At 44.3% G+C, this 24,852-nt stretch overlaps 2 protein-coding genes across 22 annotated transcripts in view; one reads left to right on the forward strand and one right to left on the reverse strand.

Moving 5' to 3' along the window:
* On the forward strand, positions 1–18,086 carry LOC146351032 (uncharacterized). The gene is made up of 3 exons (XM_084846277.1): positions 1–443; positions 14,548–14,625; positions 17,747–18,086. The coding sequence occupies exons 1-3, from the start codon at positions 147–149 to the stop codon at positions 17,753–17,755; spliced, it is 384 nt and encodes a 127-aa protein (XP_084702403.1). The 5' UTR covers positions 1–146; the 3' UTR covers positions 17,756–18,086.
* Positions 18,087–20,089: 2,003 nt separating this feature from the next.
* The window catches only part of PDCD4 (programmed cell death 4), a 35,623-nt gene continuing 30,860 nt past the window's right edge, over positions 20,090–24,852 (reverse strand). For 14 of the 21 annotated variants that reach the window (XM_084846265.1, XM_084846271.1, XM_084846275.1 and 11 more), the window contains 2 exons: positions 21,392–21,531; positions 20,090–20,482 (listed from right to left, as the gene is read on the reverse strand). In XM_084846265.1, coding sequence (XP_084702391.1) covers positions 20,422–20,482; positions 21,392–21,531 — 201 coding nt within the window. In that variant the 3' untranslated portion in view covers positions 20,090–20,421. Of the gene's footprint in view, positions 20,483–21,244; positions 21,532–24,852 lie in introns of those variants that run through there. The other 7 variants (XM_084846258.1, XM_084846260.1, XM_084846255.1 and 4 more) reach the window with 1 other exon arrangement.

Consider the following 24,852-nt stretch of genomic DNA (forward strand, 5'->3'; position numbering starts at 1 on the left):
GGTGACGGTGGCCGGCAGGAGAGGCGGACGGTGCTGGCGGCCGAGAGGGATGGCGGAGCCTGCACGGTAGGCGAGGCGGCCGGGCGGGCGGAGAGGCCTCGGGGTGTGGGCGTGCGCCGACGGGCAGGGAGCGGGCTGCGGCTGGAATGCGGAGGGAGGGAAGCGCCGCAGCGCGTCTGGCGCGGCGGGCAAGGCTGCTGGCGCGGGGGGGGGGCTTCGCGGCGGCGGCGGCGGGCGAGCCGGAGCCTGGTGATGACGGGACGGGACGGGACGGGGCGGGAGGGGGCGGGCGGGCGGAGGCTCGGAGCGGAGGAATGCGGAGGCAGGGCGGCTGGAGCCGAGGGGTCCTCGGCGGCCGGGAGATGGGCGAGGCGCGGCTGGCGGCGGAGGCGCGGCTGGAGCTGCGCGCGAGTCCCGGGGCCTCCGGAGGGCGGGTCGCCGAGGTGAGGGGACACGAGCCCGCCGTTCGGAGGGCGGCGGGCGGCTGCAGGGGCGGCGTGCGTGGAGGAGTGGGGCCAGGCGGGAGCGGGAGGCCGTGGACACGACGGGCCGCGCGGTCCGGGGAGCAGGCTCTGCACCTGTGCGGAGGAGCCCTTCGCGACGGGGGGCGGCGCCAGCGCCGAGGGCCCGGGAAGCCGCGGCTGCGAGAGGGAGCCCCGCGCTCGAGCTGGGGCCGTGGGTGGGGTACGCAGGGAGGAGGGCTGGAGAGGCGGCGGCGAGAGGACGAGCCTGTGCCTGCGCGCGCGCGCGCGCGATTCTGCTTTGCTTTGCTTCGCTTTGCTTCGCCTTGCTTGCTTCGCTTCGCTTCGCCTTGCCTTGCTGGCTGCTGCGCGGCTGTAGGTGGAGAAGCCTCTCCACAGGCTGGGCTCGCGCCGCTGTTGCTGGCAGGAGGCAGGGGCCGGGCCTCAGAGGCGCGAGCAGAAGGGGAAGCTGCAGCGGCAGAGGAGGCAGCGGCGAGAAGCAGCAGGAAGCCCCAAGCACACGAAAGCACTGACGCCTTTCGCTAGCAGGTAGAGCCGGCGTCCTGAGCTGGGTCAGGCATGGACGGTCTGCGCCGCAGTAACATGTCTGGTGGTGGCAGAGAGAGAGCTTCCTCTTTCCTGGGGGCTGTGATGAAGCGTGGACTTGCGCTAGTCGTTTTCAGTCAGGGAGACGCCCCTGTTTCGAGACCCCCTGGCTCGCGCTGCTTCCAAGCACTCCGAGGAGGCAAAGGGTAGCCCTTCAGTTTTTGTGGCGCATGCTGCTTTCTTACCTGTAGGGCGCTGCACTGACCTTTCCGCTGCCTTTCTTTGCCAGCCGAGGTAGTTGTCAGGTGCCCTGGCAAGTACTTTGGGTAGACTCCAGCTGCTGCCTGTTGTCACCGAAATTCTGCAGCCTCTCTCAAAGCGGTGCTAGTGGGTCTTTTTGCAAGTCAGAGTTCTGGTTCACAACATAGCTGCTTTTATATATATATATATATATATATATATATATGTATGTATGCAAGTAATATATAAATAGAGTGTAGGGGTGATGCTAATTAAGGCAATGGGGAATGCTAGCTTGTCTCTTACCTAATACGATCAAGTGACATTAAAAGTTGTTTAAGGGCAGGTGAATGTGTATAGTGACCACTGTTGTTTAGGGTTGCATTTTTAACACCAGGCGTCTCAATAGCTCTCTTCTCTTCGAAGGGATGTGCAATTATTGCCCTATTTCATTGTAGCTATTTTGTTAATTGTGTTGGCGGTACGTATGACCTTACTGTATTTAATCAGCTATCAGATATAAAAGATTTGATTGTAAACAACTGTATAGTGGTGTTCTTATGATAAACGTTTTGCACTGATTTGATATTCTTCCTATTTACGTTTATACCTTGAACAAATATAAATACAGTAAATGTATTTGGATCGCTGACCGTAAAAAGACATGCACCGTAGATTCTATAATACACCATGGCATATTTCAAGTTTGCTCACTCAATACCCTTTATAAGGGTTTTAAAGATGAACGGTAATTCAAAAGAAACCCAGTAGCTCAATATTTGATTATGCAAACTTCGAAACGTAGCTTGACATGGGCCGCGGAATCGTCATTCTTAGTAAATGCGTATGCGCGTGGACAAAGATGTTTCCACAGACAAATAGTAATTATGACTTCATTTCAGTTGTATATTGTCTGTCTTTTAGAACCATCAAATAGCTGAAACAGAATTTTAGTGTTTTCCACAATTTATATAGATGTTTAGTAGCTTTCAGCAGGAAAAGTAGAATGGAAATCAAGTTGATCATATTGGAAGTTCCACAATGTATGCAGTCACATTTTAGGCAAGGTTTTTATTGATGATGGTGTTTATTATGTTCAGGGTTGTATTCTAGGTGGACTGGGTTTTTAAAATCCATTACAGTGGACATGGGCTTAAATGGTTGTTCTGAGCATGCAAGCTCTTAGCAAGTAGAGGATTGGATTACCTAAGAGATGACAGCTGGACTCATTTTGGATTGTGATAATCACATGTAAATTGGTTTTATTTAGCTTTTGGGTTTCTCTGGATGTAACAAGTGAAACGAAACGCCCACAGTCGTTTACATACGACTTGGGAAAATAGCAATTGGGGGTGGGGGAGGCTACTTTGGGCTTGGAGCTCTGTTTGTAGTAGATTTAAAAAGAAGAAGGAGAAGAAGCAGCAGCAGCAGCAGAGTGAGAATTATTGATGTTGCTCCTACATCCTCCTAATAGTTGATAGACATTGAAAGTGATTTCCTTATCTGTGCTGTGGATAAGAACAGAAGTAAAGTTTGTAAACAATGCTAGCTGTGTGCTAGTTACAGTTTTGGCTTAGTTTACAAATGTCATGGTGAGGAGTGTGGAGTGCAGAGGCATTCACATATATTATCTTGACAGTTATATCTGATTAACAAGCTGGTTGTTGTTGAAGTATGCTAGATGGTCAAATCTTTGGTCACAGAAATGTATAATTTCAGCAACACTTTCTATGTGTACTAATTTGTGAATGTTTCATATTTGTGTGTGTGCACTTTCATGGTTCTTCTAGTGATCGCATCCATAGAAACAGGTTGATTTTGATGGTCTATTAATTTTATGAGGGAAGTGTGTATGTGGCGGTATACATTGTATCCTATGTTTAAAGTAGATGACCAAGAATTGATGGGGAGAAACATTTTCGATTGGATCAGAATTTGTAAAAAGCTTTTGGAACAGACTGGCACAAGAGGAAAGTCTTGTAAGAAGAGCCTGAAATAATTTTTGGATGCTGTAAATGTGGTTGCAATATTCTGTTTAAACTGTGATAATAGATTATAGGCTCAGGCAGCTGATCTATCGTTTGCTCGTTTTGCCTCAGCTGCTTGTGGTAATGTTAAGCAGATACTTGCTTTCAGATAGAGGAAAGGGGAAGGCAAAGTGAGGCTATCATTTATATCCAAGTATAACTCTAGTGTTTTGCTCCACTATTTCTCTCTTTTCTCTCATATGCTGCTGGCTACTACTTCCTTTCTCCTACACAGTGGTCCAAGGTGATGACTTTGTTGATGCATATTAAGGCATAGAAGATGTAGATCCCTCTCTCCTCTATCTGTTCTGTTCTCACAATCATCCTAGTGGGGAGCAGCAAGGAATCCCTGGTTGATACCATGCAAGCCTCCCTTTCATGGATCACTGCCTTGTTGTGGTGAAGGGGCTTGCGTAACTCAGTGAAGCCAGAAGCTATGCCATGCAGGGCCACCCAAGACGGACAGGTCATGGCAGGGAGTTCTGACAAAATGTGGTCCACTGGAGAAGGAAATGGCAACCCACTCTGGTATTCTTGCCAAGAAAACCCCCTGGAACCTATCACAAGGCTAAAAGATATGACGCTGGAAGATGAGCCCCTCAGGTCGGAAGGTGTCCAATATACTATTGGGGAAGAGCAGAGGGCATTTCCAAGTAGCGCCAGAAAGTGTGAAGCGGCTGGGCCAAAGCTGAAAGGACACTCAGCTGTGGATGTGTCTGGTGGTGAAAAGAAAATCCAATGCTGTAAAGAACAATGTTGTTTAGAAACCTGGAATGTAAGATCAATGAATCAAGGTAAGCTGGAGGTGGTCAAACATGAGATGGCAAGACTGAACATCGACATCTTGGGAATCAGCGAACTAAAATGGACAAGCATGGGCGAATTTAATTCAGGTGACCATTATATCTACTACTGTGGGCAAGAATCCCATAGAAGAAATGGAGTAGCACTCATAGTCAATAAAAGGGTGGGAAAAGCAGTACTGGGGTACAGTCTCAAAAACAATAGAATAATCTCAGTATGAATCCAAGGCAAACCATTCAGCATCACAGTAATTCAAGTCTATGCCCCAACCACTGAGGCCGAAGAAGCTGAGGTTGATCAGTTCTGTGAAGACCTACAACACCTTCTAGAACTAACACCAAAAAAAGATGTCCTCTTCATCATAGGGGATTGGAATGCTAAAGTAGGAAGTCAAGAAATCACCGGGATAACAGGCAAGCATGGCCTTGGTGTACAAAATGAATCAGGACAAAGGCTAATAGAGTTTTGCCAAGAGAACACGCTGATCATAGCAAACACTCTTTTCCAACAGCACAAGAGGCAACCCTACAAATGGACGTCACCAGATGGTCAATATAGAAATCTGATTGATTATGTCCTTTGCAGCCAAAGATGAGAAGCTCTATACAGTCAGTAAAAACAAGACCTGGAGCTGACTGTGGCTCAGATCATGAGCTGCTTGTTGCAAAATTTCAGCTTAAATTGAAGAACGTAGGGAAAACCACTAAACCGTTCAGGTATGACCTTGATCATATCCTTTATGAATATACAGTGGAGGTGAGGAAGAGATTTCAGGGATTAGACCTGATAGACAGAGTGCCTGAGGAACTATGGACGGAGGTCCGTAACACTGTTCAGGAGGCAGCAACTCAATCTATCCCAAAGAAAAAGAAATGCAAGAAAGCCAAGTGGCTGTCTGATGAGGCTTTACAAGTAGCTGAGGAAAGAAGGGAAGCGAAAAGCAAGGGAGAAAGGGAAGATATATCCAACTGAATGCAGAGTTCCAGAGAATAGCAAGGAGAGACAAGAAGGCCTTCTGAAATGAACAATGCAAAGAAATCGAGGAAAACAACAGAATGGGAAAGACTAGAGATCTCTTCAAGAAAATCGGAGATCTCAAGGGAACGTTTTGTGCAAAGACGGGCATAATAAAGGACAAAGAAGGCAGGGACCTAACAGAAGCAGATGAGATTAAGAAGAGGTGGAAAGAATACACAGAAGAACTATACAGGAAAGATCTGAATGTCCCTGATAGCCATGATAGTGCGGTCACTGAACTGGAGCCGGACATCCTAGAGAGTGAAGTCAAGTGGGCCTTAGGAAGCATTAGTAACAACAAAGCTAGCGGAGATGACAGTATTCCAGCTGAGCTATTTAAGATCCTAAAAGATGATGCTGTTAAAGTGCTGCACTCAATATGCCAACAAATTTGGAACACTCAACAGTGGCCACAAGACTGGAAAAGGTCAGTTTACATCCCAATTCCAAAGAAGGGCAACGCCAAAGAGTGTTCAAACTATCGCACAATTGCGCTCATTTCACATGCCAGCAAGGTGATGCTCAAAATCCTACAAGCTAGGCTTCAGCAGTACGTGAACCGAGAACTACCGGAAGTACAAGCTGGGTTTCAAAGAGGCAGAGGAACTAGAGATCAAATTGCCAGCATTTGCTGGATCATGGAGAAAGCAAGAGAATTCCAGAAAAACGTCTATTTCTGCTTCATTGACTACGCTAAAGCCTTTGATTGTGTGGATCACAACAAACTGTGGCAAATTCTTAAAGAGATTGGAGTACCAGACCACCTTACCTGTCTCCTGAGAAACCTGTATGAGGGCAAAGAAGCAACAGTAAGAACCAGACATGGAACAACCAATTGGTTCAAAATTGGGAAAGGAGTACGACAAGGCTGCATATTGTCGCCCTGCTTATTTAACTTATATGCAGAGTACATCATGAGAAACACCGGGTTGGAGGAATCACAGGTCGGAATTAAGATTGCCGGGAGAATTATCAACAACGTCAGATACACAGACGATACCACCCTAATGCTAGAAAGCGAAGAGGATCTAAAGAGCCCTTGTTAAGGGTGAAAGTGGAGAGTACAAAAGCTGGTTTGAAACTCAACATTAAAAAAACTAAGATCATGGCATCTGGCCCCATCACTTCCTGGCATATAGAAGGGGAAGAAATGGAAGCAGTGACAGATTTTATTTTCTTGGGCTCCAAGATCACCGCAGACGGTGACTGTAGCCATGAAATTAAAAGACGCTTGCTCCTTGGGAGGAAAGCTATGGCAAACCTAGACAGCACAGTAAGAAGCAGAGACATCACCTTGGCGACAAAGGTCCATCTAATCAAAGCTATGGGTTTCCCAGTAGCAACGTATGGCTGTGAGAGCTGGACTATAAAGAAGGCTGAGTGCTGAAGAATCGATGCTTTCGAACTGTGGTGCTGGAGAAGACTCTTACGAGTCCCCTGGACTGAAAGGAGGTCAAATCAGTCCATCCTAAAGGAAATCAACCCTGAGTGCTCATTGGAAGAACAGATACTGAAGCTGAAGCTCAAATATTTTGGCCACCTAATGCAAAGAGAAAAGTCACTGGAAAAGACCCTGCAGCTGGGAAAGATTGAAGGCAAAAGGAGAAGGGGACGGTAGAGGATGAGATGGCTAAATAGCATCACCGATGCTATAAATATGAACTTGAGCACACTTGGGGAGAGAGCGGAGGATAGGAGGGCCTGGCGTGCTATGGTCCATGGGGTCACGAGGAGTCGGACACGACTTAACGACTGACCAACAACAACAACCATGCAAGCCTATAGCCTACACAGCAGCTCTGAATGTTCCATGTACAAAAAAGTGAATCCAGTCTTTCAGTGTCAGGAATGCCATAGTTCCCAGATGCATCACATAGAATCATAGAATAGTAAGGTTGGAAGGGGCCTACGAGACCATTGAGTCCAACCCCTTACTAAGTGCAGGAACCCAAGTCAAAGCATCCCTGACAAGTGGCTGTCTAGCTTCATCTTGAATGCCTCCAGTGTGGGAGAGCACAGCACCTTCCTAGGTAATTGGTTCCATTGTCGTATTTCTCTAACAGTCAGGAGGTTTTTCCTGATGTTCGACTGGACTCTGGCTTCCTGTAACTTGAGCCCATTATTCCGTGTCCTGCATTCTGGGATGATCGAGCAGAGATCCTGGCCTTCCTCTCTGTAGCAACCTTTCAAGTACTTGAAGAGTGCTATATAATATCTCCCCTTTTCTCAAGGCTAAATATGCCCAGTTCTTTCAGTCTCTCCTCATAGGGCTTTGTTTCCAGTTCCCTGATCATCTTCATTGCCCTCCTCTGAACCCTCTCCAGTTTGTGTGCGTCCTTCTTAAAGTGTGGTGCCCAGAACTGGACACAGTACTCAAGATGAAGCCTAACCAGTGCTGAGTAGAAGGGAACTAGTACTTCCTGGGATTTGGAAGCTATACTTCTATTAATGCAGCCCAAAATAGTATTTGCCTTTTTTGCAGCCACATCACATTGTTGGCTCATATTCAGCTTGTGTTCTGCAACAATTTCAAGATCCTTCTCACTTGAGCAAGTATCCCCCATCTTCTAACTGTGCATTTGGTTTCTTTTTCCTAGGTGCAGAACTTGGCATTTATCCCAATTAAATGTCATTCTGTTGTTTTCCGCTCAGTGCTCCAGTCTATCAAGATCACTTTTAATTTTGTTTGTCTTCAAGGGTATTGGCTATCCCGCCCAATTTTGTGTCATCTGCAAATTTGATCAGCATTCCCTGCACCACCTCCTCCAAGTCATTAATAAAAATGTTGAAGAGCACTGGGCCCAGGACTGAGCCCTGCAGTACCCTTCTCGTTATCTCTCCCCAGTTTGAGAAGATCCCATTGAGAAGCACTCTTTGAGTCCAATTCTGTAGCCAACTGTGGATCCACCGGATCGTTGTTTCATCTAGCCCACTTTGAGTTAGTTTGCTTATCAGAATAGCATGGGGCACTTTGTCGAAAGCTTTGCTGAAGTCGAGGTATATGATGTCTACAGCATTCCCATAGTCCACAAGGGAGGTTACTTGATCAAAAAATGAGGTCAGATTCATCTGGCAGGATTTGTTCCTGACAAATCCATGTTTGCTTCGAGTAATCACAGCATTGTTTTCAAGGTGCTTACAAATGGATTGCTTTATCATCTGCTCCAGAATTTTCCCAGGGATTGATGTCAGGCTGACTGGTCTGTAGTCCCCAGGTTCCTCCTTTTTGCCCCTTTTGAAGATAGGGACAACATTAGTCCTCCTCCAGTCATCTAGCACTTCCCCCGTCCTCCATGATTTCTCAAAGAGAATAGACAGCGGTTCCAAGAGTTCTTTTGCCAGTTCCTTTATTACTCTAGGATGCAGTTCCTCTGGCCCTGGAGATTTGAAGTCATTCAAAGTTATTAGGTGTTCCTTGACCACATGCCTATCAATTTCAAGCTGCAATCCTGCCCCTTCAGCCTGTACTTCGCCTTTGCCAGGGGGGTCATAGACCCTCTTTTGGGAGAAGACTGAGCCAAAGTAGGAATTGAGCACCTCTGCCTTTTCTTTGTCATCTGTTATCATTTTGCCATCCTGATTTAATAGCTGAACAACCATTTCTTTCCTCTGTCTTATACTAAGCACGTAGCTGAAGAAAGCCTTTTTGTTGCTTTTAGCATCCCTCGCTAACCTCAGCTCGTTCCCAGCTTTAGCCTTCCTGATGCCATCCCTGCAATTCTGTGCTACCTGCTTGTACTCTTCCTTTGTTGCTTGGCCTTCTTTCCACTTCCTGTATGTGTCCTTTTTTGTTTTCAGGTCATCTCTCAGCTTTTTGTGAAGCCACATTGGCTTCTTCTGTTGTCTTCCACCTTTTCTTCTTGTTGGAATGGTTTGTAATTGTGCCTTGAGAATTTCCTTTTTTAAAAACTCCCACCCATCCTGGACTCCTTTTCTCATTAGAGTCCCTTGCCATGGGACCTTACTGATCATTGTTCTGAGTTTATTAAAACTGGCTTTCCTAAAATCCAGGGTACGCATTTGTTTATACTCGGCTTTTGCTTCCTTTAGAATCAAGAACTCAAGTATAACATGGTCACTTCCCCCAGAGGTCCCGTAACTGCTAATTTATCCACTAAGTCATCTCTGTTGGTTAGATTCAAGTCAAGGATAGCTGATCCTCTAGTTCCTTCCTCCATTTTCTGTAGGAGGAAGTTATCTGCAACACAATTCAGGAATTTCTTAGAGGAGACATGTTTTGCAGAATTTGTCTCCCAACAGATATTGGGGAAATTGAACTCCCCCATTACTACTAGATCATGCTCCTTGAAACATTGGCAATTTGCTTTTCAAAAGTTTCATCCTCGTCTTCTCCATAATTGGGTGGCTGGTAGTAGACTCTAACCACCATGTTCCTTTTATCCTTTGCTCCATTTATTTTAACCCACATGTTCTCAATGGGGCTACCAAGCTCATCCTCCTGTATGTCTGTGCAGAGATATGTATTTTTAACATATAGTGCAACTCCACCTCCCTTTCTGTTCCTTCTGTTCTTTTTGAACAAGTTATATCCTTCAATTGCTGTATTCCAGTCATGAGAGTCATCCCATCAAGTCTCAGTTATACCTATCAAGTCATAATGTCCCTCTTGTATTAAGAGTTCAAGTTCGTTCTGTTTGTTTCCCATACTCTGGGCATTAGTATATAGACATCGAAGACCATGTGCTTCATAGTCTGGCTTTCTTCCTACATTTGTCTGAAGACTATTATTGGGCGCTATTAGAGCTGTTCTCTCTGTTGTGGTGCATGAGCCTTTGTCCATTGTTACCCCCAACTTTATGTCTCCCTCCCCCGTAGGATTCAATTTAAAGCCCTCCTGATGAAGTTCCTCATGCTGTGGCCAAACACATTCTTCCCAGCCTTTGTGAGGTGCAGCCCGTCCCTTGCCAACAGTCCATCTTCCAGGAAGTATAGCCTGTGGTCCCAGAAGCCAAATCTCTCTTGTCGGCACCACCTTCGTAGCCTGTCATTCACTCGGAGTATTTTTCTTTCCCTTTCTATCCCTCTTCTGACTACTGGAAGGATAGATGAGAAAACTATCTGGACCCCAAAGTTCTTGAGTTTCCTTCCCAAAGCTTCAAATTATGATGTGATTTCTTCATAGCTCCACCTGGCGGTATCATTTGTTTCCACATGGATGAGAAGAAAGGGATACCTGTCAGTGGGCTTTATGAGTGCAGGCAACCCTTCAATCACGTCTCTAATCCGTCCTCCTGGGAGACAGCATACCTGGCAAGTGCACGGGTCTTCACGACATACTTGGGTTTCGATCCTATGCATCAAGGAGTCTCCCGCTACTACTACCACTACCACCACAATCCTCAATGGCTCCACACAGACGCAGGAGCAAGCCTATATAATCTCATAGTGCACATCAGGTCCTCTCCATCTCTGGATGGCTATGTGGCAGAAGCAAGGAGATAAAACCCATGACATGGAACTGACAGCAGATGCAGAGATCTCTAGGCACTGGGCATGTTGATGAAGTCATCACAGTACATCAGAAACTTCTAAGTAGGTCTAATGAAAGCTGGCATAATGAGGGACCATTTCAAATGGAGACAAACCCACCATGTAATAAACTGTGAGTGTCCTTTAAATACTATAGTCAGTTTGGCCTGGTCAGGCAACTGAAGTCTGCTTTCAAATCTGGACTTTTCTAGAATTTAGAAGGAACCTTGGAATTAATAGTAAGCTCAGTTAAATAATGAAAATAGCCATTATTTCTTATCCTGTAAAAGGTGGTCAGCTGGAGGAAAGACTTTGAAAAGCAATTCTCTGCATGACAACTGTGATGCAGTATGGTTTTCCTTGCTGCCAAGTCTTATATAATTGTTGGATTCTGATCAGCTGCATGCAGCATAAAGGACAATCTGCTAGAAAGAACTAGCCCAGAAACCTTCGCTTCAGAGGATTTTTAGACCTCACAACAAATGGGAATTGGCCCTGCTGGTTAATTTCTCATTGTCTTGTGAAACCCTACTTAAACTGTCTTTGGCATAAACTGCACAAAGAGAGGAAATAAGAGCCTCACCCTTGCTTGTGATGCTGTCATTCATCTACAGGGAACTTCTCAAGTGAAATTGAATCTTTCTTAACTGAATAGTGCTGTGCTGGAAACCACTGAGCATGTTAGGTAGCCTGTGTCAGGTAGCCAGTAAAGGGCAACAAATCAATTACTTCCTTTACTATATTTGAGTTGTGGGTGGGGACATCTGGATTTTCTTTGTTAGGCATCAAAATGCCTTAGGCCATTTTGGAGACCAAATGACAATTTAATTTTGTAAAATCTGCAGAACAATTATGCTCTTTTGGAAGATTATTTGATGAAGTACTAATTAGCACATTAATAATTGTTAATCTGTTCTTAAATCTGCATCTTCTCCCTGGCCCCCAAACAGTTGACAGAGTGGGATGGCTGGCCAAGTTGTCATACAAGCCGTAAAAGTTGACAAGAGTGAAACATCTTAGAACATTGCAGAACCAAAAGAATTTGTCAGTGCTAAGATATGGTAGTGATACTGGAGATTTACCAAAGCATGAGAGAGAAAATTTGATGTCTCCATCTAAATGCTTTTTCAAGGATGGATTTTGAGTACTGGTGTGTGTGTGTGTGTGTGTGTGTTGGAAACAGAATGGAAAGTTTTAATCAGACATTAATAGTTCTGGAGAAAAATCTCTCTGTGTATAAATTAACCGTCCTTTATGGTGTCAAGCCAATTAATTTTACACAATCCAAAATGCACACTGGTAACCAGATTGGTAATCCAAAGTGGCACAGCTTACAAAAACAAAGTTTATTATATATACCAGGGTCATCAGACTTACAAAGGATAGGCCCTAACAAAAGGTAATATACTACACTAATGGTGAAATGTACCTCTTGGTGATCATATTCACATTTTGGGGTTTCTCAAACTTTAGGGTTGCAATCTAGGCACACGTACATGACGGTAAGTCCTGTTAAACGCAGACTGATTTCCAAGCAAACAATGACAAGATCAGGATACATGTCATTTAGGGAAATACAGGCCGGCTAGCTTATCATCTGTTCTGGGTAAATTGGTTGAAGGCATTATTAAAGATAACTTTAGTAAGCATATAGAAGGATAAGTCCTGCTGAAAAAGAATCAGTATGGCTTCCGCAAAGTCCTGTCTCACCAATCTTTTAGAGTTCTTTGAGAGTGTCAATAAACATGCAGACAGGGATGATCCAGTAGACATTGTTTACTTGGACTTCGAAAAGGCTTTTGACAAAGTCCCTCACCAACGACTCCTGAGCAAACTTAGCAGTCATGGAATAAGAGGACAGGTCCTCTTATGGATCAGTAACTGGTTAAAGAACGGAAAGCGGAGAGTAAGAACAAATGGTAAATTCTCCCAATGGAGGGAATAAATAGTGGGGTCCCACAGAGATCTGTATTAGAACCAATGCTTTTCAACCTGTTCATAAATTTATTTTATTTATTTATTTATTGCATTTATACCCCGCCTTTCTTCCTCTTGCAAGGAACCCAAGGCGGCTTACATTATCCTCCTCCTCTCCATCTTATCCTCACAACAACAACCCTGTGAGGTGGGTTGGGCTGAGAGTCTGTGACTGGCCCAAAGTCACCCAGTGAGCTTCCATGGCCGAGTGGGGACTAGAACCCGGATCTCCCAGCTCCTAGTCCAACACTCTTGCCACTACACCACACTGGCTCACAATCTGGAATTAGGAGTGAGCATTGAAGTGGCCAAGTTTGCTGATGGCACCACATTATTTAGGGTGGTTAAAACAAAAAGGGATTGTGAGGAGGTCCAAAAGGATCTCTCCAAACTGGGAGAATGAGCACGTAAATGGCAAATCCGGTTCAATGTAAGCAAGTGTAAAGTGACGCACATTGGGGCAAAAAATCCCAACTTCAAGTATAGTCTGATGGGATCTGAGCTAGTGGTAACAGACCAGGAAAGAGATCTTGGGGTTGTGGTGGACAGCTCAATGAAGATGTCAACCCAGTGTGCAGCTGCTGTAAAAAAGGCAAACTCCATGTTAGGCATAATTAGAAAAGGAATTGAGAATAAAACTGCCAGTATCATACTGCCCCTATACAAATCTATGGTGCGACCACACTTGGAATACTGTGTACAGTTCTGATCACCACACCTAAAAAAAAAGATATTGTAGAGCTGGAAAAAGTTCAGAAAAGGGCAACTAAAACGATTAAGGGGCTGGAGCATCTCCCCTATGAGAGAAGGTTATAACAGCTGGGATTGTTTAGCTTGGAAAAAAGGAGGGAAGGGGAGACATGACAGAGGTCTACAAAATTATGCATGATGTGGAGAATGTGGATAGGGAGATGTTTTTCTCCCTGTCTCAAAATACTAGAACTAGGGTCATCCTTTGAAGCTGATTGTCAGGAGTGCTTCTGAGCGCAAGGAGTGGGAGAGTAGTTCAGATTCTGAAGAAGAATCGCCAGACATGGGGGAGGTATGTTCCCAGGCTAGTCCAGACATGGCTAGGCAGGCTCCTCAGGTTTCAAAGGTCTAGCTGGAGGAGGAAGACCTTCACACACACCCTGTGAGAGGCAGCAAACAGGGAGAGGCAGTGTTTGGCAAGTCTGAATTAATAGATGCAAAGTGCAGATGCAGAGCCAAGAGGGAGAAGGCCGGGGCAGAACTTAGAAGGTCTACCTGATTGGCCCTGCGTGAACAGCGGCGCTTAGAAGCCTCATGAGAGAGACCTCCCCCCTTCCATTAAGTTAGGCTAATGAGCCCGCCTTTCTTTCAAACAGAGGTCAACTACATTCACCTTTTGAACCTCCTGAAGGTATTTCCTTGCAGTCTGAGAGTCACTGAGAATTTGCGTCTGTATGATTCTTTGTGGTAATGGATTAAAAGCTGTAGATTGAAGCCTGTTGTCTGTGTTTGATTTGGCATTTGAAGTTCAGGTTGGGTAAAAGGAATCCTGACACAGATTGGTGGGAAATTCAGGACAGATAAAAGGAAGGCCTTCGCACAGCGCAATGGAACTCAGGTTACCACAGGACGTAGCGATGGCCACCAATTTGGATGGCTTTAAGGGGGGGTTGGACAAATTTCTGGCGGAAAAGTCTATCAATGACTACAAGTCCTGATAGCAATGTGGTACCTCCAGTACCAGAGGCAGTGAGCCTGTGTGCACCAGTTGCTGGGAAACATGGACGAGACAATGCTGTTGCGCTCATGCTCTCCTTTTGGGTTCCCAGTCGCCTGCTGGTTGGCCACTGTGTGAACAGAAAGCTGGCCTAGATGGACCCTTGGCTAGATCCAGCTTGGATCCTCTTTATGTTCTTACCTGTCTCATCTGAAACGTTGGACGGTGGAGGGGTAGGTGAATGTACTAATATAACATTTGTCTTTATAATAACCCTTGTATTTCTAATCCGAGACAGATTGGTGGTGACAGCACCTTAGTTCTATCACCTGAAGAATGTCTGAGTCAAAATTTCGGGAGGTGTTGCCTAAGCAAGGTGAGTGGCTTTCCCTATCATAGCTCACATGAGCAAAGTGCACAGACTGTACTTCTCAAGTGTCCTTTGTTGTAAGAGAGTCCTACACTTTAGATTTCATGTGTTGACAGTTGTCCTCTGAGTAACCAAGCAATAAGAGGGTATGTGGCACATTATAGACCATCACATTTATTATAGCATGGTCTAGTTTGAAAAAAACTACCTTCTGGCATTTGTTCCCAGCAATAGGAGAAGAGGTCCACATCCCACCATACTCAATTGTCTACAGTGGTCTGAGAAACATCAATATGGTGTTAGTTTGTGCAGGATCAGACATCTTACCTCAGAGTAGCAGTTTCCTACCATTCATATTGCATGCATATTTTTATGACCTCATAATGGGCATCTACAGTAAGGGTCAAGGGAATGCAGTTGTCTCCCTCCCTGGATGAGCCATAATCTCCAGATTCCCAGTTCTCTCTTAAAAAAAAGAGAAAAAAAAGTATCTAGCTCTTGTAGAACCTGAGATGAGTCAAAATGTGCAGCCAGTATTCTGCCCATTCATTTTGTGAGAAACTGGCCTGCTCCTGCCTTTCGCTGTTTTTAGCCAATGAATGAAGTCATAGTAATGTTTAACACATCCACTAGCTGGGAGGATGGGGGTCCTTCCCTGCTAAGAAGTAATTCCATCCTCATTAAAAACAATTTAGAAATAGAGTTTAGTGTAGCTGAGCTTGAGCAGTAGTACATCTACCGAAAAACAAAAGGTAGCAGCAAAGACAGGAGTTATTGATCTTTCAAACTCAGGTTTGTTAATATTTTTCCCTGAATTTATTAACATTAAAATTACCCTGACAATGTGTGCAGATAAAGTTCATCGTTATTACTCCCATATATCAGGAGGCAGGCCTGTGGCTGAGAAATTGTGGGTTACACCAGTCCTCCAAAGTAGCCCAGTGTTGTTGTTATTCTCACTGGGGGGGGGGGGGGTAGAGTAGCGTATGCCAACTCTGCAGTGTAGTCCCTTTTTATCCAGTCTCCTGATGTTGGTGTTTTAGGAAAATGCTGTGAAGTTGATTTTAGCAGTAGTGCAATTTATTAAGGGCTAGAGGAGGGTGTTTGTGTGTATAAGCTTTAAGAGAACCTGCCATTTTTAGCTCTCGCAGGAGGTCTAAGTGGAGCCTCTCTCCACCTCTCTCTTAGTGCAAGCCTTGGAGCTGAGACAGTGTGCCAGAGTGCTTTCTCATATGTTGTAAGAAATAACCCCATTGTGAAGGTTATTGTGTAAATCTGAATCTGTTGTGTGTTGCCTACAAAGCAGAGCCTAGGAATGGACTCCCAAGCTTAGCAAGTCACTTTCCCCACCCAATATTAACCATACCCTTCACCCCTGTAATGGCTGTTGGCCCATTACAGAAATGAGAGTTAGGGAAAGAATTGAGGCTTTCAGGTGAAGGAAAGATATTCAGACGCCATGTCTACCCATTGAGAAACAACAGAGGGGTTGAGCTGGTACACACATTTGTCAGTGTCCAGGTCTACCTATCTTGGTAGACTTGGTACTCAGGCCTTGTCACTGCTCAGTCACCAAATCTACCAGAAATGGTGGACCTGTTCTCTTATGCTATCTGGGCTTCTTTTAAATGTGCAGCCATACACAAAATGTGCAATTCCCGAAAAAAAACCTAATTCCAAAAGAACATAGGCGCAGTTCAGAATTCAAGCCATGCTAAAGTTGTATTGAGAAAAAAGTGTCTGATACCAATATGAAAAGTGAGTAGTCCAGACTCCCCTAGAATCCTAAACCCTGATCAAGCATGCCCATTTCTTGCCCCGCTGCTAAAGACACTGCCCACAGACTCGACTGCTACTTTGTAGAGCTGCTTTCCCCAACCTGGTGCCCTAGCCAAGGTATTTTGGACTTCAGCTCCCATCAGCCCTAGCCAACATGGCCAGTGGTCAGGAATGCTGGGAGATGTAGTCCAAAACATCTGGACAGCACCAGGTTATTGTGGAGTATTTACCAAGTAAAAGAAATCGTTCCAGGCAAGTCATGTGAAGTGGTCAATGTTATAATGTTATAAGGGCATATTCTTAAGACAGCTGTATTGTATTTGCATTTGGTTCTTTTCTCTTATTCCTAGGTGTGTGTTTTTATCCCTCACTCCAAATAATGTTTTGTTGTAGTTCATGATGCTTCTTGAATATAACACCGTTCTGCATTGGTGCTGTTCAATTCCTAGAATCTTCTACTACTCTGTGTAGCTTCTACATGTCATGGAACACAACGCTAAGCAACAAAGCACACACAGGAGAAACGTCTACAGCTGTATTGCACTGGCGCACACTATGCATGCGAATTAGAACCACAACCTGCTGTGCACTGTAGCCCCAGAAAAAATCCTGTAGAAGCCCATAAACCTTATTACTACTTTAGAGGCAGAGTAATTCTTAGATGTGCTGACTAGGATTACTCTGCACATCTGCCACCTCCCTTCACAACAGTAGCCTGTTTACTTACTTTTATGGCTTTTACATATATTTAAATGTTTGATACTGTATGAGCTTGTCTCTACTGTCTGGATTGTGTATTTGCCCTCAGTTATTTTTTTAGAGTGTGAAAAGTGTATGATTATCTCCTTGCAGCAGAGTTATGTGTGCCAGGGCCTGTGCGCTTTTCCCCGTTAACCCCCCTCCCCCCGTTGTATGTGGACAGTGTATTGCCTTTGAAGGTGGATTTGCAGGCTGCAATGTAGCAAAGACAACATTCAGGCTGTTTCCTGTCGTGAAAAGATAAATCCCTTCTGAAAATAGATTTTACTTTCCAGTACTGAAAAATGCACATGCCGCCACTTCATTAGGAGGGGTGGGGGGAGGAGTATCACGCTTGAACTCTATTTTAACATGTGGATGGCATGATCACATGGAACACCTCAGCTCAAGTGCCAGCAGTTACCAGGAACATGGTGCTGAAATGGAGACTTCCATGTTCACTGTATACAGGAACAACCATGCTTCCCGTTGCACAACACAAGTGGTTTTGTTGGCTTCATTTGGGAACTGTTGTGTCTGAACCAGCCCAGATACGCTTAATTTGTGAGCTTTGGTATTATTATTGGATTCCCATTTTTTCTTGTTTCAGGTATGTTAGCTGTAGAAGATGTTACTACTATGGTGTTGTGCAAGCCCAAGCTGCTACCCTTAAAGTCTGTTACCCTAGAAAAGCTTGAGAAAATGCAGCGTGAAGCACAGGAAACTATTCTACAGCAGGAAGAAGTTGCACAGCAGTGCTCAAAATCTGTATTCATTCAATAGTTCTACACCAATTTTTCCTGCTATTGTATTAATGTATTTAGCAATGTGTTGTAAACAGTGAGTTAAATTAAAAATGTTCTATTACCAAAAAAATGTCACATAAAGGATAGGTTATTGTAGATGCTTATTTGCAGATTGTACAGCAACCTTGTAAATTAAATATACTTTAGTATATAATCTTTACTTCCAAGGGATCTTTATAAAAATGGAATTCAATCTTTAGGCATTCTGTGGGAGTTTTTTAATATAACTTCAGATGTCAACTCTACATTACCTCTGTTACTGAACCTCTATCTACTCAGGCTACAATCCAATACACACTTACCTGGAATTAAGCCCCACTGAAAAGTGGGTCTTCTGAGTAAACATGCATACGTTTTGTGCTGTCAGACTGCTTTTTCTGTATACAGGTTTAGGATGGTTGACACTTTCACACTAAGCTGTTAACAAAGGACTTACACCACTTTAAGTACTAAGAGGTTCAGGAGTACAGTCACACTGGTATTAGTTATTTGTAGACGTGTGCTGTATTTTTATATTACCATTCATTTGTGATGTGCTTCCTGCAAGTCATTCATAAAATGTGCAGTAGAGCAGACTTGAGCACACTAAGTGTATACCCCTTTGCATGTATAAGCTGCTCAGAATCAGCGTTTAAGGTCTTTTTAAAAATCCTGTCTAATTTATTTATTGTATTTTTATCCCACTCCTCAGCCAAAAAAGGCTCTGGGAGCAGCTTACAATCAATGAACAAAGAAGACAGTCCCTGCCCGCAGGTTTGCAATCTAAAAAAGACACGACGCACAAGGAAAAGGCAAGGGGAAGAGGGAGAAAAAAATTGGGTAGACTGTCAGCAGGGCTGGTGCAATGGCCCTGTTCCCCCTCTCATCTCCCAAAGGAGGGGCAGTCCAACTGGAGCAGGCCCAGATGTTCCCTTTGCCTGCTCCCTCACAGGGCCATGGAAGGAGAAGCATAGGTACCATCAATTAGGCTGTATGTTCTGTGGGCTCAAAATTGGCAATCAATGGTTGTGTACAGTGAGCAGTTCTAATCTCCTGTCAAGACAGCCATGCTGCTGCATGTGCATTCTACCTTTATAAGGCCAGTAGCATTTAATGCTAGAAGGAAACAGCTGTGCATGCATTCTAAAGGAAGCACCTAGTACTGACTTTAGCTCTGTACAGCCATAATAATATTCCTAATCTGCTGCTGCAGCATGATTTACTCCTGCCAGCTTCTACTTAAATTGCCTTTTCAGAGCTAATCTTGCATCACTGCCATGTCTGTGCTGATACACATTTTAACTAAAGTTTGCAAGTCAGCTTTAACCCTGGGTGCAAACTAATGTGAAGGTAACTATGGGTTAGCATTAACAGTGATGAAGAGATGTATCATCATTAGCTCAGAGATCAAGGGCAGTATCCAATTTGACTCTAGTGCTAACGTAAATTACATTGCATTAGCATAAGTGAGCTCTAACACAAAGCCAAGAGCATTTGCTGGCACGATGTGTTTCCCCGGAAAACCCATCACGTCAGCAAGCACAATTGGTGTTGCGTTAGAGGTCGCTGTCCTAAGCATGTCAGCCTATGGTACACTCCCAATCTACTAACTGTGGTTGAAAGGTGGGAATATTATATCTACATGTCTTGCTACACTTGCAGCTGCCTCTGTACTTGACCAGCTTCTAGGACACATCAGCTTACCCCAGGATTGGTTCATCCATACAGCGATGACACTAGCTTATGATAAAAGAAAACTAAAGTGTGCTTTAAGCATATAACAAAGGAACACAGAGCTACTTTTAGGAGCTGGCTGGTAGATTAACTGTAGATACAGCTTAAATCAGTGAACATGTACGTCATGAATTGTTTTAAGAAAATAAAGCAAGCGTCTGCTTCAGAAAAATTTATTTCACAATACATCTATCAGAACTGTTCATTCTTCCAGTTTTGTAGAAAAAAATAGATGTTCCAGCCACCATTTGCTGAAGCCCAAATCATATGTTTTCTGGAAAAAGATGAATACATCTTATGATAAAAACAAAATTTCTTAGATTCGTTAAAAGAAAATAACTTTTTCCCTCATAGCAGCAGCCAGAATAGGGTTCCAGCAGCTTAACTTCACCCATTCTATAAAGCATTGTATAAACCAGTGATTTTACTACAAAAACACTGTCCTTGAAAGAAATGGCAGGCAGGCATCAATGCAAAACATGGAATGATTAGGTCAACCATATGGCACTTAAAGAATAGCTTATTTCAGTAAACCTCCATAAAAAGATGGTTACTTGTTCCATCCAACTGTAGGCCCAGAAAAAAGAAAATGGAAACATTTTCCCTTGTGAACACACAAGTTTATAAAACTGTCAGAAGTTACTTGGGTCCCCAAACAAGTGCATCTCTTAAAAATAAATGAACTGTGCTAAGCAACTCTTACTACAGAATATATACATATATATTCCCTTTAAACAACTACAGCTGCAAGAGTTGGTTCGTGTATTCAGTAGCTCTCCGCTTTCAGGCGGCCACCATCTCCTTCGCTTACAAAGCGCTTCCTTCCCCTAAAATTAAAGACACAATAAGCTTTCAGTATCTCCTCTGTCCTTTTACTTGCCTACATGGGGAGTGGGAGGCTGGAGAGTTCTCCACTAATAGAAATGAAATGCTACAACAAGCAAAAAACAGTATGGATAGACATTACAGACTATGGGTTGGATCCAGACAGACATACTTAAATGAAATAATGGGACTTGAGTTAGTCATACTTTTGCTCTATTCTATTAGCAACAGAAGAGCTGCTTGCAGAATTTAGGGATGTCATGGGGGAAGGAAAATACAAGAGCAGAAGTGAGGAAGCTACAAAGGAGAAGCCCTAACCCCTGAAACCTAAAAAAGGCTAGACAAAGATTCTAGAATTAGCAGTAAGTTGCATTTTTCTCCACAACCATATAGGGACTAGAAACTTGATTGTAACCTCTGCCAAAACAGTTTTCTTTCAAAATTATTTTCAGGAATCTTAAGAATTATCAAAGCTTCAATAACTTCTTACTAAAATAAAAATATGTAAGAATTGCAGTTTCCTCTAGTCCTATCCCTGCATAAGTGGAAAGAAGTGAAAAGCAGCAAGAGTTCAGGAGACAGCAGTCTTGCGACATGAACCATAAACCCCATAGTGATTTTCAAATGGGGTTTAGTTTCAAAGCACGTCATACATAGGTAGAAATACAATATCCATAGACATTTGCGTTATGAGGTTCCCAGATATCCAGCCCCACTCCTGGTTCTAAGACAACCTGCACTGCAGTGCAAGAAATAATAAAAAAGTAGCCGCCAACCTGAAATTACTGATCTATATTAGTAAACCACCTAGATCAGCATCTCTTGTGATTAACTTGTGCCACAGTTACTTCCAAGATACATATACACACACACACACACACACACACACACACGCTCTCTTGTGTATATACCTGAAAGGACAGAGGTCTCTTAATGGTTTGGAAATTAATCCCGCACTAAAGCATTCCTCTACAAACCGCTCAAGCACAGAGTATGAATGCGGCACATCAAGATTAATGTCTGGGATTTCACGGTAAACTCGTTCATAACCCTGCAACATCAGAATTAGGAGGACATACTCAACATACATCATCTCAGAATTAAGATTTTCAATGCAAATAAAGTACACTTAAAATGATTTTAGAATAACTAAGCCAGCAGTCTTTAATGTTACATTTAAACTTGCTCTTAAAAAAATATTTTGTTTCTCTCACCAGACTGCACAGTAGTTTAATCCCCAGCAACTACAGTTATGAAAGGATCAGGCAACAAGTGTGAGAAAGACCTCTTCCACAGATCCTCCCAGTCAGAATAAACCATACAGAAGTCCCTACTACCTAAGCTAATTACTACACTAAACCAATATAGCAAAGCCTCAAATTACAGGGTGAACTGGGAGAAATCAGAAGTTATGCCCCTGGGAACCCCACATAGCAAGATGGTTTATTTGGAATGGGGATTTAACCTTAGTGAAGATTTTTTCAAATATTTAGGTCTCCCCATTGCTAAACTATTAAATAACTTACGGCACAATCCTATTCAGATAGGCGGCCGCCTCCAAACTCTGAGGCGACTGCTTATCCAATGCAGGGTAGGAAAAGCACAGAGACGGTTCCCGCTGCACTTCTCCTGCCCTGCATTTTCAGCTAGACAGCTGATTGCGGCTGTTTAGCCACGGGAGGGCTGAGTGGGGAAGATGTTGTACAACACATTCGATGTGTCATAGAGGCATTTCTGCCCTCCCTGCCCCAGAATGCCCCTTTTCGGCCACTCCACACTGGAGGGAGGTCGGTTCTTTAGGAACCGACCTCAGAGCGCAGGCTCCAAGGTCAGTTCCCAGAAAACCAGATATCCCATGGCTGTCTAGCAGCCATAGGATTGCTCCCTCCATCCCATATAATTCAGATCACCTAATGGAGCACATAAAACTGGACTTTGAATGATGGAAGGGACTCATATTAAGTTTGTGGGCCGAAGTGAATACCATTAAAATGGATATCCTCCCCAGGCTGATTTATGCGCCAAGGGGAATCCCCTTTAAAATATCTAAAACTTATTTTAATCTTGTCAGTAAATTATTTAGGATGTTCTTAGGGAAAGGAAAAAAAGGCCAGATTCTCTGTTGCAAAAATGAGACTCTCGGTGCAGGAGGAAGGCTTCGGTCTGCCAGACCCAGGGACCTACCATATTGCCCATATTTTAACACAGGCATTGTGCTGGTCTGAACCAAAAGGATTGGCAACACCTATCTGGGTGGTGGTGGAGGGGCAAGGTTTGGAACCTATGCCTGCATTACAGGCATTGGGCTCCCTCTATGTGCGCCCTGGTCATCGCCGATTCCACACCATTGCAGAGGCAAGGAAGGTTTGGGCACAACTGAGACTGACACTGAAATGAGACCTGCATGAGAGTGTGGGTCACATGTTTTGGAACAATCCCAACTTAGTTGTAGGAGGTAGACAAATATGTTGGGCAGTGGGCATTTTTTCGTTAAACCTGTTGACAGATGAGCACCAAAATGTAGTAAATTTTGAGAATCTACCGATGACGGCTCCCCTCCCACATATAGCTAGGTGGCAGCTACATTGCAACATGCTCTCAGAGCTAAATTTGGTCCTGCTGCCTTCTCAGTGTCGGAATTCCCATCACCATGGACAGTCCTCCAGTCAGCGTCCTCCCTCCCTAAGCAAACACTAGTAGTATTTACCCAATTAAAAAAACTACAGAGGTTTAATCTTTCTCATATTAGGGATGTGTAAAGCACCGAACCTGGCCAAGAGTGCCAACTTTCAGAATCAGTTTGGTGGGCCCTAAGAGCACAAATTTTAAAAAGCACCCTAGACCTGAAATTAAGATTAACCGAAGAAAAAACTATTCTAAGAGACTACTGGACACCTGAACAATGGTACCAGAATTTAAGTGACTCTCCCCTTTGTTGGAGATGTCAAAAAGGGAAAGGGGCTCTAATGCACATGCTCTGGAACTGTCCAGTGCGGGAACTGTTTGGGAGTAGAGATGTATGAAATTGACTTACCTTTCACGGATTATGTTGATGGGGGGGGGGGGAGGCGTTCTGTCCCTCCCCCCGGAATCCTGGCTGGGGGGGGAGGCACGGAGTGCCTCCCCCTGGAATCCTCGAATGGCCGGCTGTGCTCCGCGGCAGCTCCGCAGAGCAGCCGGCCAGGCCAGAGCCGTCCGCAGCCGGATTTCCGGCCACGGAGGGCTCTGGGTAAAAAAAAAAAACCCGCATACGCAAACGGTGGCAGCTACGGCCGCCGCCATTTGTGTTCCTTCTTTTTGGCCGTCTTAATCTACGTAAATCTTTACATAGGCTAAAACGGTGCATCAAAAGGGGACGCAAATAGCGCCCACTATGCTATTTGCGTTCCCCTTGATTTTCGCCGTCATAGTCTACGTAAATATGTAGATTAAGATGGTAAAAAGAAGGAATGCAAATGCAAAAAGAAGGAATGCCGCCATTTGCGTACGCATTTTTTTTTTTAAACCAACCCCCAACCATGATAGGCTACATAAAGATTTACATAGCCTATCACGTCTTTTTTTTATTTTTATTTAAACCTAGCCATGATAGGCTATGTAAATCTTTACGTAGCCTATCACGTCTCCCCCCCCCTCCCCACAAGCCTGGAAATGGCGGCGGTGGCAGCCGGTCGGAAGACCGCCCAGAGCCACTGCCGCCCGGGAGATCCACCCCAGGTAAGTCTCGTCCCGGGGGGGATCCGCAGGGGGCGGGGGGGTGGCAGGCCGTTCCGCCATGGATTTCAGGGGGCCAAATGCACTGGCATTCAGCCTCACCGAGATCCGTGGCGGAATTCTCTGACATCCCTATTTGGGAGGAATGTGATTGAAAGGATCAAATTCATTCTTCAATTAGATTTTGATATACTAGGCCATACAGTGGTGCTAGAACTCAGGCCAACAATATGGAAGAGTGACACACCACTAATGGATTGGTTGTTAAGAGTGACTCTAATGGCTAAAAGATTGGTGCTCCAGGTGTGGAAAGGATTGAAGTATGGTGTGAGGCCATGTCATCTTTCGCCTCCGATGAATTAATGTTGCTTGTCATCTTTGGCCTCCCATGAATTAATGTTACCTGATGAAAGAGGACAGAGGACTCCTGATTTGGCAGCCATATGTGGAACTGTTTGATTAACCACTTTTATTAAGTTATTTTTCCCCTTTTGCTTTCCTTTGAATATTATTTGTTTGTCTGGGTTTTTTGTTTTGTTTTTTCCTGAGTTGGTCCTGAGGTGGGATCACTCAGGTGGTGGATATTATTGGAGGGTGGGGGGAAGGAGGGTTGGTAGGGAAAAAAGGACTGCAAGAAAAAGAAATGGAATTTCATGCA

This window comes from Heloderma suspectum, chromosome 3, assembly GCF_057233095.1.
Source record: "Heloderma suspectum isolate Gila_16-S chromosome 3, 16-S_ref, whole genome shotgun sequence".
Taxonomy (NCBI): domain Eukaryota; kingdom Metazoa; phylum Chordata; class Lepidosauria; order Squamata; family Helodermatidae; genus Heloderma; species Heloderma suspectum.

What these genes read in the sequence shown, in the direction of transcription:
- LOC146351032 (XM_084846277.1), top strand. Translation starts at nt 147, where the DNA reads ATGCGGAGGGAGGGAAGCGCCGCAGCGCGTCTGGCGCGGCGGGCAAGG. An exon ending in CCGGAGGGCGGGTCGCCGAG is followed by an intron (nt 444 to 14,547) that starts GTGAGGGGACAC and finishes AATCCGAGACAG; the next exon opens with ATTGGTGGTGACAGCACCTT.